General features: G+C 37.9%; 1 protein-coding gene across 1 annotated transcript in view; it reads right to left on the minus strand.

The window, feature by feature from the left end:
• The window catches only part of RNF115 (ring finger protein 115), a 49,329-nt gene that overhangs the window by 10,342 nt on the left and 21,188 nt on the right, over positions 1-17,799 (minus strand). The window contains exon 4 of the mRNA XM_039841405.1: positions 7,985-8,196. Coding sequence (XP_039697339.1) covers positions 7,985-8,196 — 212 coding nt within the window. The remainder of the gene's footprint in view (positions 1-7,984; positions 8,197-17,799) is intronic.

Here is a 17,799-nt window from a genome sequence, read left to right on the forward strand (position 1 = left end):
GACTTTTAACCAAAAGTTCTGTCTAATAGAACCAAAGAGCATCAGATAAAGAAGTACCAGGAGAAAATACAGGAATAAATTTTTAAGATCTTGGAATAAGGACTTTTATTTAAAATATGGCATGAAATCTAAAAGACTGAAAGATCTGATATCCCCTAAAATTAAATACATCTATAAAAGTTAACAAGGACAAGACAAAGAACAGACTAGAAAGGAATTTATATTTACAATATATACAAAAGATTAATACCTTTACCATACTGGGATGACGCCTACAATTTTTAACTCTGTAATAGAAAAACTGCAAAAAAAATAACAATTCATAGAAGAATATAAATACCCAATAATTACATAAAAATAAGCTTAATCAAGTAAAAAATCAGAGACAGAGACAAAAGTACTGTTTTTGTCTATCAGATTAGAACAGCTAAAGACTGATAGGAACTTGATAAGAACATACAGTGCACATTCAAATACTATTGGCGAGAATAGAATTACAGCCTTTCGAAAGGCAATTTAACAATATCGATTTTTAAATGATTATACCTTTGTCCTAGCACTTTCTCTCTTAGAATTTCATCCTACAGAAACATCTCCATAGATATTCACCCTCAGTTGAGATAAAGGGAGTTGATAGTAGACCACGATTGATACCTATGACCATTTAAAAAACCCAGATACTTAAAAAGTCCAGAAAATTCTTTTGAAGGCAGAGAAGAACTGCTAAGGAAACGACAGATAGAGGGTTCAGACTCCACAGAGAGGGAATAACCTTGGAAGGAGGCGCGGGCTTTGGTAACTGCTTCTGTTGACACTGGTCAACAGCAGAAGGCTCAGAATCCTGTGCAAAGCTTCAATGAGACACAGAATTCGCATCATTTGGCAAAGGCTCAGGAGGAATCAAGCGCAAAGCAATTTTCTCTTCAGAACAATGACCAAATCTGAGACTATACAGGGCAACAAATAAAAAAACGTAAGTGAAAATCTTTCAAAAACGGAGCAGTGTTGTAGCAATCTCGGACGGAATTAGAGCTGAGGACCCACTGGAGGAAGGATCCTAAAGGATATATCAAGCTCTAAGCTGAAACCTCTGGAGACCATGAATGAACCCAAAGTAGACCATCCTCATCAGGGCTGCAACCTAGTCTTAACCTAACGCAGTTCCTGAAAGAATTAAAGTGATCATCCATTGTTCTGTATGCCCAGGAAGAAGAGCCTGAACCCTCTCTAGAGAACAGTAACATTGTCTAGAGCCTCTAATATTTTTTATACAAACTATCTACATTCAACCAAAAATTACTAGACACACCAAATGACAGGACCAATCACCAGAAACCAAGAGGAAAAGATAGACAATAGTCTCAGATGATCCAGATATTGGAGTTACAAAAATGAGGCTTTAAATTAACTATGACTAATATGTTCAAGTAAAGATAGAGAATTTCACTCGAGAATTTTAGTCCATATGACAATCAAACTGAAATTTTACAAATGAAAAATATTGTATCTGAAATGTTGAATTTACTCAATAGGTTTAATAGCAGAAGACAAGATTATACTGAAAGTGGGTCGACAGAATATATCCAAACTGAAGTACAGAGAAAATGGAAAATACTGAAACACATTTCATAGGCATACAAAAATATACGAACAAGAAACACTGTCAATGCAGTATAGCTTATAATGATAAAAAAGAAAATCTACAAGGTCCCTAATATACATCATTAGGGAATTGTCTAAATTAATTATGGTACATTCGTAAAATGGAATTCTATTCTTGTGTTTAAATGTGACAGGTTGGGCAGCTCCATGAGTAATGACATGGAAAGATAGACAAGATACATTGTTAACATGAAGAAAATCAGATACTGCCCCTGCCCTCATGGAACTATGAGAAAAATCACAACAGGTATAAACAGATCCATAAATTAGATTTTTTATTTTCCATATAAACATAGCAAAAACATTTTTAATATATTTTTACATGTCTCTAATTGTTGGCTATTTTCTTCCTAAGTGTGCACCTAGAATGAAAATGTCAGGGCAGTGGTTTTGAAGGCAGGTATACATAATAGGACATTTAAAAACAAAATCAATAGTCATACATTTAATTCAAAAGCTTGCCACATCTCTTATGTCAAAGTCAGAGACCAAGAAGATGATATATCACTGAGGATTTGCAGAGCTGGAGAACCCAGAACCTCAAAACCTCTCCATGATAGTCAATGTCCTAAAGAAATTAACGGTAACTCTTACGCTCATACTCTACTCCTCCGCTGTTACTTGGGCAATTATTGGAATCTAATTTAATATGGCCTGGTGACCCAAAAAAATGTAAAATTCAGAGCAGCAAAAGCTACATTCAGGAGGAAATGCATAAATTCACTAACATATTTTTAATTGTGGACAACGTTTCTTTCACTCGGTCAGCAAATACTTCAGGGCGTACTATATGCCAAGCATGTTAGACCCTGGAGGAACAATGGTCCCTGCCTTCCTGGAACTTACAGTCTAGTGTGAAGAGAGAGAGAGACATTAAATGATCACACGAAAAATAAAACTGCTTCTGTGACTAGTGCTAAAAAGAAGTAGACAGAGTTCTGTGAGGATACACATGGGGACCAAGTAAGAGCGTCAGGAAAGGCTTCTCAGAGGAGGTAACATCCAAGGAACTGATGTCCAAGGGGCAGGTCTGAGTTAACCTATAGCAGGGGGGAAGGTCAAGGCTGGAGGGAGATCACTGCAGCAATCCAGACAGATAAAACCAAAATGTGCAAAGGCCTGAAGCGTAAGGGAACAGAGCAACGTGGGAGACTAAAAGGCAGCAGGGCTAGAATGGCGAGAGCGAGGGAAGAAGAGCGGGGAGAGGGGTGGGAGAAGCTGGGAGGAGCAGGTAGGTCCCTACTTTAGGGACCTAAAGGCACTCTGATCTCAAATAAAAATTTTTTATTTTGTTTTTAAAATTCAATAATTTTCCTTCATTTTTAATTTACTTCTATGGTTGCTTTCTACTAATGGCAAATGTTGTTCCATCGACATAAACTGTAAGAATTAAAAGATGAATTCCACTTCAAATAACAGGCATCTGACTAAAAATGACTTAAACTGCAAGGACATTTATTTACCTTAATTAACAAAGAGTCTGGAGGCAAACAGTCCCAAGTTTGGTATAGCAACTCAATGAAAGATGACTCTTTCCATCTTTCCTCTCTGCCATCCTCAGCATATCAGCCATGTCTCCCATACATGGTTGCAAGATGGCTGCGGCGGCTCCAAGAATCACATTCTTAGACAGGAAGTAAAGAGCTAGGACTGTCCTCAAGGGAAGAAAAGAGAAGAAAAATTTTCTCAGAAGTCCTTCCAGCTGACCCTTTAGGTCCCATTGGTAAGAAACGGGTTATACGCCTTTGTCCTACCTGTCAAAGAGCCTTGAAAAGCAATATCTGGCATATTCTGATCCTATAGCAGAGGGAGGTCTCTACTTGGCAAGAAAGATGAGTGGGGGAAAAAAAAAACAGCTAATGAGTATATAATAATGTTTATACAGGTAATATGAAGCTTCTTACCCACAGTATATCTCAGGTTAAAAAAAAAAAAGTAGGTCTAAAGAAAACATCAAATAATGTTGAGAGGGGAAAAAAATCATCAAGACAGTACTTACTGTCTAAAATGTAGAAAATACTGATTTAGAGCCCAAATCATGAGTTACTAACACCCATCCAAAAAAAGGTGGTGGGATAAAGGCCCATAGTTGATATATTTTATAAGTAATAAGATCAAAATCTTCAGAAGATTGAGAAAACATTGTTTAATGTAAAATAAACATTAATTCTACACTATAACTAATCTGAAATAACACGCCACTTATTCTATTTGCTGAAATAGCTAATAAAATAGATAATTAGCAGACACTGGCTGGCTGACCCCAAATCCATTCCCAACACCCTTCTCCCTTGCCACTTCCTACTGCAGAGAACAGAAGAGCTAAACCCACGCTCTTCCAGCTTCCATTACAGCTGGGGGTGGGGAGCATGTGACGAAGTGCCTGGTGAGTAGAATTTTCTTGGCAGGGCGTACAGAAGTGGGAGTGGAGTAATGGAAAAGATTTTCCTTTCTTTAAAAAGAAAAATAGGACAAATAAACGGACACTACCCTTTTCTTTCATCCTGCCTGAGGCCCTAAGGCAGTAAGCAGGAGGGAAAGACCAAGAGAACCTCAGAGCTCCAACCCTAATAGGGTTGAGACACTGAACTCACCTGCTGCACCTACCTAGAGACCTGCTAAGTGTAAGAAAAAAGAATCTTGTTTAAGCCACCATTAAATCGGGTTATATGTTACTTGCATGTTACTAAGGTAATATGTTTATCTGTAAAAAACGTATGAGAAAAGGAAACTTATCTTTCTCCCACTCTGCTAGTCAAAGGGACCATGTAGTAATGGAGGACACTACAACTTCCTAGGAATTAAAAAGGCGAAGCAACCGAGTACTGATTCAAACTAACGTGTTCCCATGGATATATTATTAGTCCGACAAGGAATTTTTGAGCAAAAGATTTTTGCTCCCTACTTTAACTGTATATGGCCCAGCTCAAGGGTTCCATGAAGAGTGTAGAGAGCCTACTGCCTAAAAAATTCTAGACATGAAGTTAGTTCCCTACTCCTCTTAGATTGCAGACGGGACAGAAGGCTGCCTGAGGGCAGTCACACTGTGTTTTTAAGCATTCGTACAGTAGAAAGAACAAAGTAGGGTAATTCTCCCCATTATTTGGCAACAAAAAAATCCTGACTGGAAACAAGGCTGCAAAGGTTGGGAGGATTAAAAAACATAGAGGGCTTTGTATTTGAAGTTACAGACCCTGTGACAATGGATTTTAAGTAGGAAAGTGATGATGCAGATTTGAAAATTTAGGTAGATAATCCTGCAAGGGTAATATGGGAATAAATTTAAGAATGCTAAAGCTCTGAAGGAGAAAGAAGAGTAAGGAGTCTAATGCAAGAGTGCAGGCAAGCAAGGGAAGAGAAGGATGTGAACTAGGGGGAAACAGCTGGGCAAAATAGAAGTCGAGAAACGAAATAAAAATCAGAAAGACTTAATGACATCCTAAGTGTGCATCTACAGGAGGATTGAGTGATGAAGAAACGATTCCAGGTTAATGCCCAGGCTTCTAAACTGGATAGAGAGTGGCACCATCAATTAAAATCAGAAAGAAAGAAAAAAGATCAGAGATTTGGGCGAGTTTAGTTTCCATCTTGGTGAGTTTGGAGTATCTATGGAGCATCCAGATGGAAATGTCTAATAAGAGGTTATATATTCAAGTCTTACATTAGGGGAAAAGGTTAAAATAGAAAAATAGATCTGGGAGTCTTTAGTACACAGGTAATTATAACTGTGAGAGAACTTGAGAACGGCCAGAGAGCTTAAAGAGTAGTGGTTCTCAAGCTGGGACAATATCTGCTCCCAGGGGACATCTGACAATGTCTAGAGACATTTCTGGTTGTCTTCACTGGGGGTGGGGTGAGGAAGTAGGGAGAGGCCGGGGGTGCTGCTACACATTTAGAGACAGCCCCGCACAACAACAAAGTACCCAAAATGTCACCAGTCCTAATGTTAAGAAACCCTGCTGCAGAGTACGAAGAAAAGCAGGCGAAGGAAATGCCTTGGGAAAACAAACGTTTACGAAGTATTCACAAGAGGAAATGTCGGAGAAGAGGTAAATCAAGAAAACGTAATGTCACGGAAGTCAGAAGTACAGGATTTCAAGGGAGAAGAAAAAGACCAAAAATGCTGAATTCATGAATTGGACCCACAAGATAAAGATGATTAAGGATCTACTGGGTCACCGTGCATTTTAGTGAAAGGAAGGCCAGACGACAGTGGTACAGGAATGAGAGATGAGAAAGTACAAAAAGTAAACGCAGACTCCTCTTAAGAAATTGTATTGAAAATGGATGGTTCTTAACCTTGGCTACAATCAGAATAATCTCAGGGGCTTTAAAAATTACCAATGCTGGGACCTCACGATTAAACCAGAATGGGGGTTGGTGGGGGGTGGAAGAGCAGGTATCAGGATTTTTAAAAAATGTTCTCAAAGACACTAATGCACAGCCAGAATTAATAATCACGGAGCACGTGCGCGTGTGTGTGTGTGGGCGGGGGGGGAGGGGAGAAGAGGATGGTAAAGGGAGAAAAAGGACCAGGGATAAGAAAATGGCTGAAAGAAAATCTCAGAAGAACTAGGTCAGAGGAATGAGTCAGAAACACGGGCTGATGGAGTTGCTTTAAAAACAGAAAGGACGCCTCACCTGAGGAGACGGAAAGGAGAATACCGATGTAGAGACAGATGCTGGGAACAGGGATTTGGGGGGTTCATGCCTGAGGCCCCAATTTTCATGGTGAAGAATGCAAGTTGGCTGCTGAGAATCAGCTACTGGACAGGTAATTTGGAGAATAAAAATTCATGAAAGTTCAAAATATTTGCTGAGGGCAATGCCAATTAAAAAGCTAACCGACAGCATGGCGGTGTGACGGGACTGAGTGCACTTTAACCGCCGCAGAGGCGCGGACGGGCTCGTTACATGATTTCCGTCCGGCGGTACCTCGCCGTCACCCCCTGATGGAGGAGCGAGGAAAAGCACACCACAGACCTAATCCAAAACCGACAGGCAGTACAGCGGGTGGGAGGGGAAAAGTGCACGGGAGGTAAAAGTTTAGATGACCCGAAACTGAGTCCAACACTGGGGTTTAACCCAGGCAGAGAAGGGGCAGTGATCTATGTGTAATTTAACTGGCACAGGACACAGTGGATTTACCTCTGGGCACTGAAGTTCTTAATATAGCCTAAGATTTCACTGGCTTTTGTCCTCAACGATCCCATTAAATTGAATTTCCATATCCTATAACTGTCCTAAGTTGTGTCTGCAACTGAAATTCACAAAATAGATAAACAAGGAGACAGACTGATGGACAGACATGATAAAGTGTAGCAAATACTAATAGTTAGGTCTAGAAGGTGTGTGGCGGGGAGGGAGTGTAGGTTCTAGAACAGAACTGCCCAACAGGACTTTCTGAGATGATAGAAATGTTCTATAATCTATACTGTGAAATATGGTAACTACTAAGCTATCTGTGGCTACTGAGCCCTTGAAATGTCTGGCTAGTGTGACTGAGAAATTTTGAGTTTTATTAACTTGTAAACTGATATGACGATCTGTGGCTAGTGGCTGCTGTGTCAGATAGTGCAGCCCTAGATTCACATCCCTGAGTTCAAGTCCTGGATCCACCACTGATCCAGGTTACTGTAATTTCTTGAGTTTCAGTTTATTCTTATATAAAATGAGAACAGCAATAGTACCTACTAATTCATAAAGATTAAATGAGATAAGCAGATAGAGCATGAAGCAAAGTCCTATATGCATATGGTGAACACTTAAAATAATTGTTTATTATCCCTACTAAATGGGAATCATGAGATCAAAGGCCACCACTCGACTGATGTCTTGCTCACCACTGTGTCCCCAGAATCTAGCACAAATGCCCTAATATAAAAGGCACTCGGTAAACACCTGCTGCATGGATGTTTCGCAGTCCCAAGACTCTACGTTTATTCCTATTAAATTTCATATTAAGTCCACTGCTCCAATCTGCTGAGGTCTTTTTGAATCCTAATGTCATCCAGTATATTTGATGACGCCTTTTGGTATCTTCTGAAATCTTGATAAACAAATATATCACCTATATATTAATGTGAGACAGTAATAAAAATGTTAACCAGAGACCTATATCGTTAATTTTATCATCTTTTAGGTTATAATTTGTTAACTGGTACTAGTTGAGTAGACATTCATTTTAACTTCGTTTTCATTCTGTGTATCTCCATCTTGTCCACACAGGCAGTAAGTATGAAAACCTTAAAGATCAGATTATGCCAATGTCCTTCATTGAAACTACCTTTAAAGAAAACTTAAAAAATAACTGTGCACTCACCCTTCAATAGCTGGAGATCTATCAGGACGAGTACTTCCTTGTGACCTGTATCTCCGAGTCATTGGCAGCCTCGGAGGTCGACTTGGTCCCCAGAAGTCAGTGTGAGTTTGGTGACCTCTCTCACTGGCTCTGTTATCTTGGTCCAGTGGATTGCTACTTAGGAATGGTCTAAAATCTTGTATAATCATTGTGTGGTCCAAATTGCGCCAAAACTAGTGAAAACCAGAAATAAACGACATGTTACAGTTTCAAGAACGGTGACAGAGGAAACAAGAAGAAAATATTAAAAAAAAAAAAAAAAAAAAAAAGTAGTAACAACATTTTGAAATTCAGCAGCTCCCAACTAAAGAAATACAGGTTTCACCAATTTTACGGAGGAAAGAGAAGTCTTTCAAGTGCATTCATAGGGGTGGAAAAAACCTTATATGCCGCGAAACTTTATTTCCTTCATAGAGAAACCACAGGCCAATGGTAGAATCCCTTCCTTAACACTGAGCTCTTATCCACATGCCTCTGATCAATTTCCTCTTTTGAAATAAAAACACGGCCAGAGATGATCATGGACTTCTGTCCTAAGCATAATCCACCATTTAGATCGACATTATAACCTTGTGTTTTGTCACGAATGACATCTACGTTTTCACTGTGTAATAATGTAAGATTTAAATAAAATGAACGTATTTACGCAGACTTGTAAAAAAGCATCACACCACAAAGTGGAGACAGACGTCTCTAAAATACTTCTCTGGATCTAGAAGCGGCATCAGAAAGCATCAGTGCCAAAGCTGTGAAGGAACGTCTGACAAGACTACTCTGCTGTACATTCTTCCATTTTGTCACGAAAAGGGTGTGGCTGGCGGTGGGAAGGAGTGGGGGGCTGTGTTCGTTGGGTTTGCTAAGAGCTCACTGAGAGTGAATGGAAAAATTACATTTTATTTATCTGTGCACACTGAGTATTTCAAGAGTTCCATTGAACACTACTTAATTCACTCCATCCAACCAAGTACATAACCCTGGTCAGAGCCTGGTCTTTTTGTTGTTTTAAAGTTTTAAATGAAACAAACTTATTATTCATGTACAACAACAGGGACACAAAAACACTCAGCATACAACCTTAGGTCTTAAAATGTTCGCAGTCCCTCCACTCCAGACTGGTCCTCTCTTCCAGAGACCCACACTTCCAGGAGCCTCCTCCGGAAACACGAAGGGGAAGGGCTGGCAGCCTGGGTGCACATTAGGCCGAGCTGATCCCAGACCCCACTCTAGTCTCAATCTACTACCTAGTAACTTGTAGAATCAATTCTCGAAATTAAGGAGTTTAGGGTTATCGATGTTCATTTTTGATGGTTTCCCGATTTTCTTCCTGACTTTCAAAATGTTTCTTCCCTTTTTAATTAAAATACACACAATAGAATATAAAATATAAAGTGTAAACAGTCTCTATTCACTCAGATGTGACCCTTACCTTTAATTCTACTCCCCTACCAAGAGGTTAATTCGGTGTATAAAATTCTCGATCTTTAAATATCTGTGTGTGTGTATATACGCATGCTAGATTTTGTTTAAAAATGTATCTATGTACGTACACCCACACGCATTCATTCAACAGATACCGGTTGAGCAGGTACTGTGTCCCAGTCACTTTCTGGGAACTGTTAGGATACAGCAGTGAACACAATGTTAAAAAACAAAGCCTCTGACCTCATGGATTTCATTTTCAAGTGGGACAGCAGACATGCTCCCTCCCACTTGAAAAGGAAACTGTAGATGCGAGCTAGGGAGAAGGCTGTGGAGGGACGAAGGCTGGCACTGACTCAGAACACACACAGTCCTGCCGTTCAACAGTAGCATATCACGAATTCTTAGACTTCATATAGTCTTTCACATTTTTATTGTAATATATAGTATTTGATACATGTAAAATAACATAATAAGTGAGGTATAAAACATACCCATGCAACCATCGCTTAGCTCACATCATCGAAGCCACAGAAACCCTATGTCCCTCCCTCGACCCAACCTCCAGAGGTAACCACTGCCCTCAGATGCCCATCATTCTCTTGCTTTTCTTTATAGTTTTCCTACAAATGTATACATCCCTAAAAGTACTTTATAGATTATGAAAGTGCCTTTTGAAAGCAGTTGCTTTTTGGGCTCCACAGCCATCTTCACAGGTACTTTATAACACACTTTAAAAAATCTTTCTCCTCTCAGCGAACGCAGATTGCTTCTGTATTTAGCTACTGCAGTCAGTGTGAACGTTCTTACATACGTCTTCTGCTGCAGGGACAGAAGTTTCCCTACTAGTGGCCTGTACAACTTTACATTGTCTATACATCTTCGACTTGATTGGGTAATGCCAAACTGTTTTCCAAAGTGGCTGCACCAACTGACACAGCCACCAAGAGGACTATACCAAATCCTGACAAGCACTTGATAGGATTTTTTTTTCTTCAGTTTTTATCAATCTGCTGGATAGAAAAATATACCTCATTATGAAGTTTTGTTTTCGGTTTGTTCTTTTGTTTTTGGTTTAAGAATCCATAGGTTTTATTTAAAATGCATGTCCTTTGCCCTACTCCAAAAAATAAACATAACACGTCTGCAGCGGGCCTGAAAGCCACCCTGCAGCACTTCACATTCGGAAGGTCTATTAGTAATAAACTCCCTCAGTCAGTATTTATCTGGGAATGTTTTCCATTCTCCTTTGTTCTTGAAGGATAGTTGTGCCTGATTTAGAATTCTTGGTTGACGGTTTTCTTCCTTCGCCACTTTAAATATGTCATCCCACTGTCCTCTATCCTTCAATATTAACCCAATATACTAGTGAGGTATAATCACTGGCTTCTAGTCTGAAAAGTGGTCTACAATGCAGTTTTTCTTGACCCAAAATTCCAAAGTAAATGCAACATTTAAAAATCCACAACTACACTTGCCTTCAGTAGGTGATGTTTTCCATCATCTATTTCATTTAGGTAAACTATAGGAAGAAATCTGATTCCCTTACTGTATTAAAAAAGTTCCACAACACTTGCTTGCAGAAAAGAATTCTCAAAGCATTATTACTTTATGTTAAAACTAAATACTTGAAAATTTTGATAAGAAAAATCAAGCACCAAACTCATAAAAAATCACATAAATTATCACATCTAATATATGTAAAAATTCTGAAGGAACACAATTGCGAAGCAGTTTCAACAGCAATAGGCATTTTGTTACTTGTCTGGAAACTGCGAATGAGAGCAAATGAATATTAACAGTCAATGTATTTGTCCCAAAATAACTGCGCCCAGACCATAGAACACAGGATAAAAAAACACACAACACAACTTTATACCAAATCAACACTAAGGATAAGAATAGCTTCAGGTCATTTGTCTCTGAGCATAAGAAAAAAAATAGCTTATACAACAAAACTGGGTATTCGGGACATGGCTTACATAAGTAAAAACAAATACAGAACACTATTATAAAAGTTTTAGTGAAACATTCAAAAGAATCAGAGACAGTTTATTTGACAAGTTTTGTCTTGTGAAACTGAAAATGTTACTTTGAATGGAGGAATAATACAACGCTTTTGAAAACACGTGGGCCGAAATATTTACATATTTCCAATATAAAAAACAGGATAGACAACACCTTCCATTTAGCACAATCTGCTATAAGCTAACCACAATCACAGCAGTACCTTTTAAAATATTATGGCCTGTTCCTCAAAAAGTTAAACAGTTAGTTACCATATGACTCAGCAATTTCACTTACTTATATATACACCCAAGGGAAGTGAAAACACATGTTCACACAAAAATTTGTACATATTCATAGGAGCATTATCTATAACAGATAAAAAGTGTAAACAACCCAATGTCTATCAAGTGATGAGCGGATAAACAAAATATAGTATAACCATAAAACGGAATATTATGCAGCCACAGAGAATGAAGAACTGACACATGCTACCACTGGATGAACCTTAAAAAACATTACAGTAAGTGAAAGCTGTCACAAAGGTCACATATTTTATGCTTCTATTTACATCAAATGTCCTAAATAGGCAAATCCATAGGGATAGAAAATAAATTGGTGGTGCCTAGGGCTGGGGAAATTGGGGAGAAAAAAAAGAATGACTAATGGGTACTGAGTTTCTTTTTGGGATGATGAAAAAGTTCTAGAACAGTGGTGATGGCTGGACACTGTGAATATGCTAAAACTACTGAATTACATTAATAGGGTAAATTACATGGTATGAGTTACATCTCAAAAAATACTATGGCCTACAAAGATGAGTCAAATGAGGATGAATTTGTTGAAAACATCAAGACAGGGAACATACCCATCACCTCCAAACATTTTCTAAAGCTCTAGAAAACATCTGGTACTCCCTCCTTGCCTCCGAGAAACCCCTGATCTTCCTGTGGTTTACTTTTTTTTTTTTAGAAATCTGTATTTTCTAGAATTTTATGGGAAAGGAATCACATTATACATATTCTGGCTTCTTTTACTCAGCTTAGTTTGAGACCCATTCATATTACATCCATCAGTGGTTTATGCTGAGTAGCACTCCATGTGATCATATTGCTTAGTATTCCATGGAATGGATAGACCACAATTTGTTTATCATCCACCTGTTAACGGACATTTGTGTGCACAGACATGCGTGTGAATACGTGCTTTCTTTTCTCTTGGGTAAATACTTGGCGAGGAATGGCTGGATCACACAGATGTATTTTTATCTTTTTTAAAAAACAGTTGGCCTGTTTTCTAAATTGGGTGTACCATTTTTTACATTCAATTTCAGTTGCTCCACAGCCTCACCAACAGTTAGTATGGTCAGTCTTTTCTATTTGAGCCATTCTAACAGCTGTGTTGTAGTACTGCAGTGTTTACTCTGTATTTCCCTAATGATTAATAATGTTGAGCATTTTTTGCATGCTTATTTGCCATCTGTATATCTTCTTTGGTGAAGTAGATTATTCAAATCTTTTGCCAATTTCTGAGTTGTTTTCTTACTCCGTTTTAAGAGTTCTTTATTAGAGTCTGACTACAAGTCCTATATCCTATGAAGAGTAGAAATTTTTAATTTTGATGAAGTCCAATTTACCAATTTTTTTCTTTTCTGGATCATGATTTTGGTGTCATATCTAAGAAATCTTTGTCTAATCAAAGGTCACAAAGGTTTTCTCCTGTTTTCTTCAAATTTTATATAAAATTTTACATTTCGGTCTATTAACCATCTTAATTCCTGTATATGACTTAAAGTATATATCCAAATTCATATTTTTGTACTGTAGATATCCAATTGTTTCAGCACCTATTGATTTCAAAGGCTATCGCTTTTTCTTCCCGATTACCTTTGTAACTTTGTCAAAATCAGTTGTCTATAGTGTATGGGGGTCTTTATCTGGACTCTTTTCTGTCCTTTTGATCTATCTTGATGGCAATACCAGTCTTGGATACTATAGTTTTATAATAAATCTTTAAATCAGGTAGTATTAGTTTTCTACCTTTTTCCTTCTTTTTCAAAGTTGTTTTAACTATTCTACATTCTTTTCATTTCCATATGAATTTTAGAATCTACTTGTGAATTTCCATAAAAAAGTTGACTGGGCTCTTGAGTAAGAATTATACTGAATCTATAAACGATATCCCAACAATATTAAGTCTTCTGTTCCGTGAGCAGAATATAGCTCGCCATTTATTTGGGTGATCTTTAATTTCTCTAAATAATATTTTGTAGTTCTCCAAGTTCAGATTTCATACATCTTTCCTGAAATTTAAAGTATTTCATATTTTTACGCTATTGTAAATGATACTTTAAAAAAATTTGTTTATTGCTTATATGTAAAAATACAATTGATTTTTGGGGGGTATGTTTTTCTTATATTCTGCAACCTTGCATAAATTCATTAGTTCTATTAGCTTTTTTATAGAATCCACCAGATTTTCTACATAAAAGATCATGTCAACTATGAATAGACAGTTTTAGTTCTTCCTTTCCAATCTGGAGGCCACTTATATCTGTCTGTCTCTATCTTTCTATCTTACCTTATTACTCTGGCTACAACCTCTAGTATGATGTTGAACACAAGTGGTAAGGGGGGATATCCTGGTCTTGTTCCTGAAAACACTCCAGTTGGTACTGGAGCGGGTCATGAAGGCAGAAGCAAAACCGTCCTCACAGATTACTGGTCTCCCCCAGCTGCCACAGAAACTGCTCCCAGGCCCCTGCTGACTACAGGCTTAAATTACTAAACTCAAAGGTGAAGAGGAGGGAAGAATCAGATCTCTCCTTTCCACCTCTGAACTGTTCATTCATTCCTCATTACTCCTCCCTAGCGGAGAAGTGACGTATCTGATTGTAGAGCAGCAAGAGCCAAGCCTCTGCTGAATTCATGAAGTTCATGTATTAGGAAGCAGCACGAATGCAAGAGAAATGGTCGTGAGTATGTGTGCCTGCTCTGCAGCCTCTAATTCTCAGGGGGTTACACTGAATAGACAGACCTATACACTGTTCACTCGGCCACAGAGCAACTGTGTTCTAACATTTGGCTGAGTAACAACTAATTTTTCTATTTCCATCTGTCTGGCTTTTATATTTCTCAATACGTTCTGAACTCAGGGGTGGCAGAAAGAACCACAACCAATGACCAACCATCACATATAATCAGACATATTTAACAAAGGATAACAATTTAATAAATATAATACAAGCATGAAAAAATATAGTCATAAAATATATAATCCTTGTAAACTCTATGGAGACAAGAAAAAAGATGACATAACCCTAAGTAAATTTTAAAAAGCAGAAATACAATATGGCATACTATTTGCTTGCATCTGAAAAGTTATGAAGCATGCATGTGAGAAATGGAAAGTATTATACAAAAAGATAAAGCTAATATATGATAATGAGAATACGGGAGATTTTTCTTTAAAAAAAAAAATCTTCTTAATGTTGTTATAATATCTTTCAGTATGTACCTATGCCTCAGGACAAAACCTGAAAGGAAATGTATGGAGAAAGGGAGCTCTTAGAATAGTGGGATTCCAGATATTTTTTTCGCACTTTTTAAAAATTTTCATTATAGTGCTACATGTGTACTGAAATAAATTTGATTTAAATAAATATAAATCATTCTGCTCAGAGCACCCTGTCCTTTTCATGTAGACTGGGAATTCTTCTTCTAGGAAGCCATCTATCTATTTTCTGATCTGAGACAGCAGCCATAGCCACTGAAGTGATGCATTCAGGTAAGCTGAGACTCAGATCAGATGTCTCACTGGCACTAAGGTCATGGTCAGAAGCTCTCAAATAATCAGTGAAACCCTCAGGTAGCCATGGGCTCGATTCCCCAGGTTATCATCAGGGACCTCAGTAGAGCACTGTCCTCTCCCTCTGCAAACTGCCAGCAACATTTTTAGATTCACTCTCCCCTGACCCTTGCACATGAACTGGCAGGCAGCCCCCTCCTCCCACCCTCACTCCGTCCTCACAGTACCTCCCTGACCCGGATCCACTTAAAAAAAAAATTCAACACTGATTGTTAGAAACTCTGCTTGGACTAAGTCTCTTCTACTATATCTAGTATTTTAAGAATTCAGCTATTAATTAGCTAGTAATTGCTAATTGTAGAAAATAACTTCTTCACTGTACAAGCAGCTCTGGCTAAAGAAAAACAGAGCAAAACTGAGCATAAGCCTTTGCTGAAATTACCAACTAAAATATGGAAAAGAAAAATAACTTTGGTTTCTATATATAATTTTCTAAGTTTTTTCCTCCAGGAACATGAGCACAAAACCTTATAGCCCATGAAATCTATCTTGAGATAGTGTTTCTCACCTCTTTGCTCATCTAAATTCCACCTACCCGTCAAGGCTCCAGTACTTGAAGCTTTGTTCTCGCTTCTCCATGAAGTCTTCACAATGGCTCAAATTCATGAAGCACTCACTATGTGAAGGCACAATGGCCTCACCCCCAGCCTGTGTTAACTGACCAAATCCTCACATCCCTATGAGGTGGGTATTATCATTTTCCTCGATTTACAGGCACAGAGGGATTCTAAGTCTAAAGTAATTTTGTGCAGGTTACATAGCAAGTAAGTAGCAGACCCAAGATCTGAACTGGGCGATCTGGGTCCCGGCATATCGCTAGGTCATTTGAACTCTCCTCTTGAAGACGTCGGTCTTCCCAAAGACACCTGCAGCCCAGCTAATCTAACCTCTTCCTTCTGTGCTTGTTTCACGGACCCCACAATAAGTTACTATACTCTCTGTACTCCTTGTTGTTTTCTTGTTTGTTTCATATGTGTTTGCACATGTTCCCCAACTAAATTATAAATTCCTAGCAGGCAAGGCAACCATATTCGTTTCTTGCCCTTACTTGTTACAGAGTGCTGTATATAAAGCACTCAATATAGATTACTTAGCCAACTTTTTTTAAAACTCTGGCAACTTCTCTATTATAAAGACAGACTTTTTTCCTACTTTTTAATGCAAAGTATCATTTAAAAAGGAGAAAACTGAAATATTCATGCATGATGACAAGGGAATTCTACAGAGGGAAAACAGGACATTATCACGCCCTTCCTACAAATCCTAAAGAACATGAAGTCACAAGCTATATGACTAAGCAAAATTACTTTAACACCTGAAGGTTTGATACCTCCTGCCGTCAGTGTCAGATTTAGCATTACTAAAGTTAGGAAACTGACTGCACATTTATTTTTCTTCCTAACGCATCTCCTCCTGGTGAGTCATATCTATAAAACTGACAGACCAAGTATTTCCATTTCCTAAAAGAGAAACCAACACTTAAGAAAAATCAGAAGTTTCTTCTGCATATGCATAATCAGTAAGTGACAATTTGTGTTATCAAGAATAGCACACATAGGAGAAAAGACATACTAAAATCAGAGAGACCTCCAGGTCCGGAGAGTAGAATAATTTTTAAATAATGTTTTCCGATCCACCCAAATGAGAAAATAAAAATGATCCGATCCATTCAAATGAGAAAATAAAAATGAGAGTTCAAAGACATGATCGGACTTGAGCCACACTCTAATCCACCCATGTACCAAGGCAGTTCAAAGTTAACCAAAAAATGTAATGCTGGTTCTTAAGTACCACAGACCATAAGTACAAGAAAATGCCCTTACTAAAAGAGGACTATTTCCCACAGATTTCATCAATTTTCTCCACTATAAATCTAATAACAAAATCTAAGGGGCTACAAGTCCTGAGATAATTTTCAGAGGATAAAGGAGAGAAGCTTAAGGTTTGTGGGCTTCTTACTGAACACCACTTTTCAAATACACTGCTACAACAGTTTTTACACACAAATAAATACTAAAAATTCGGCTAGCTCAAGGCACTTGGGCTATCTCAGGAAAAGGCTAATGTGATCCTAAAACAAAGAAAGTCTGATAAAAGCATTTGACTTTATTTTCCCTTTAGCATCAGTTAGCTTTCTAAAGCCAAATAAGTTCGTGCCAATAGCAGCAAAAGCAAATCGATCTCTAAATGATTAAAAACAAAGAGTATATAATGCCATTGGTCAAATGAAAAACTAAACAGGAGATTTTTAAGTCAAAGTGAAAAAGTAAAATTACTCTGAATTTACTATAAAATGATATTCATAGATGGACACTAATACCTTATTTTCAAATCAGTTAAGAGTCCCCCCTCCAAAAAAAAAATATGGATGCTGCATTATAAAAAGAACCGGAAATTAATTATAGGTCCTATCTTGAGATCTGGAAGACAACTTATCATTAGTCTAGCCCACTAAATCCAATTATACCGAATTACCACGTTCA

This window comes from Pteropus medius, unplaced genomic scaffold, assembly GCF_902729225.1.
Source record: "Pteropus medius unplaced genomic scaffold, Ma_sr-lr_union100, whole genome shotgun sequence".
NCBI lineage: Eukaryota > Metazoa > Chordata > Mammalia > Chiroptera > Pteropodidae > Pteropus > Pteropus medius.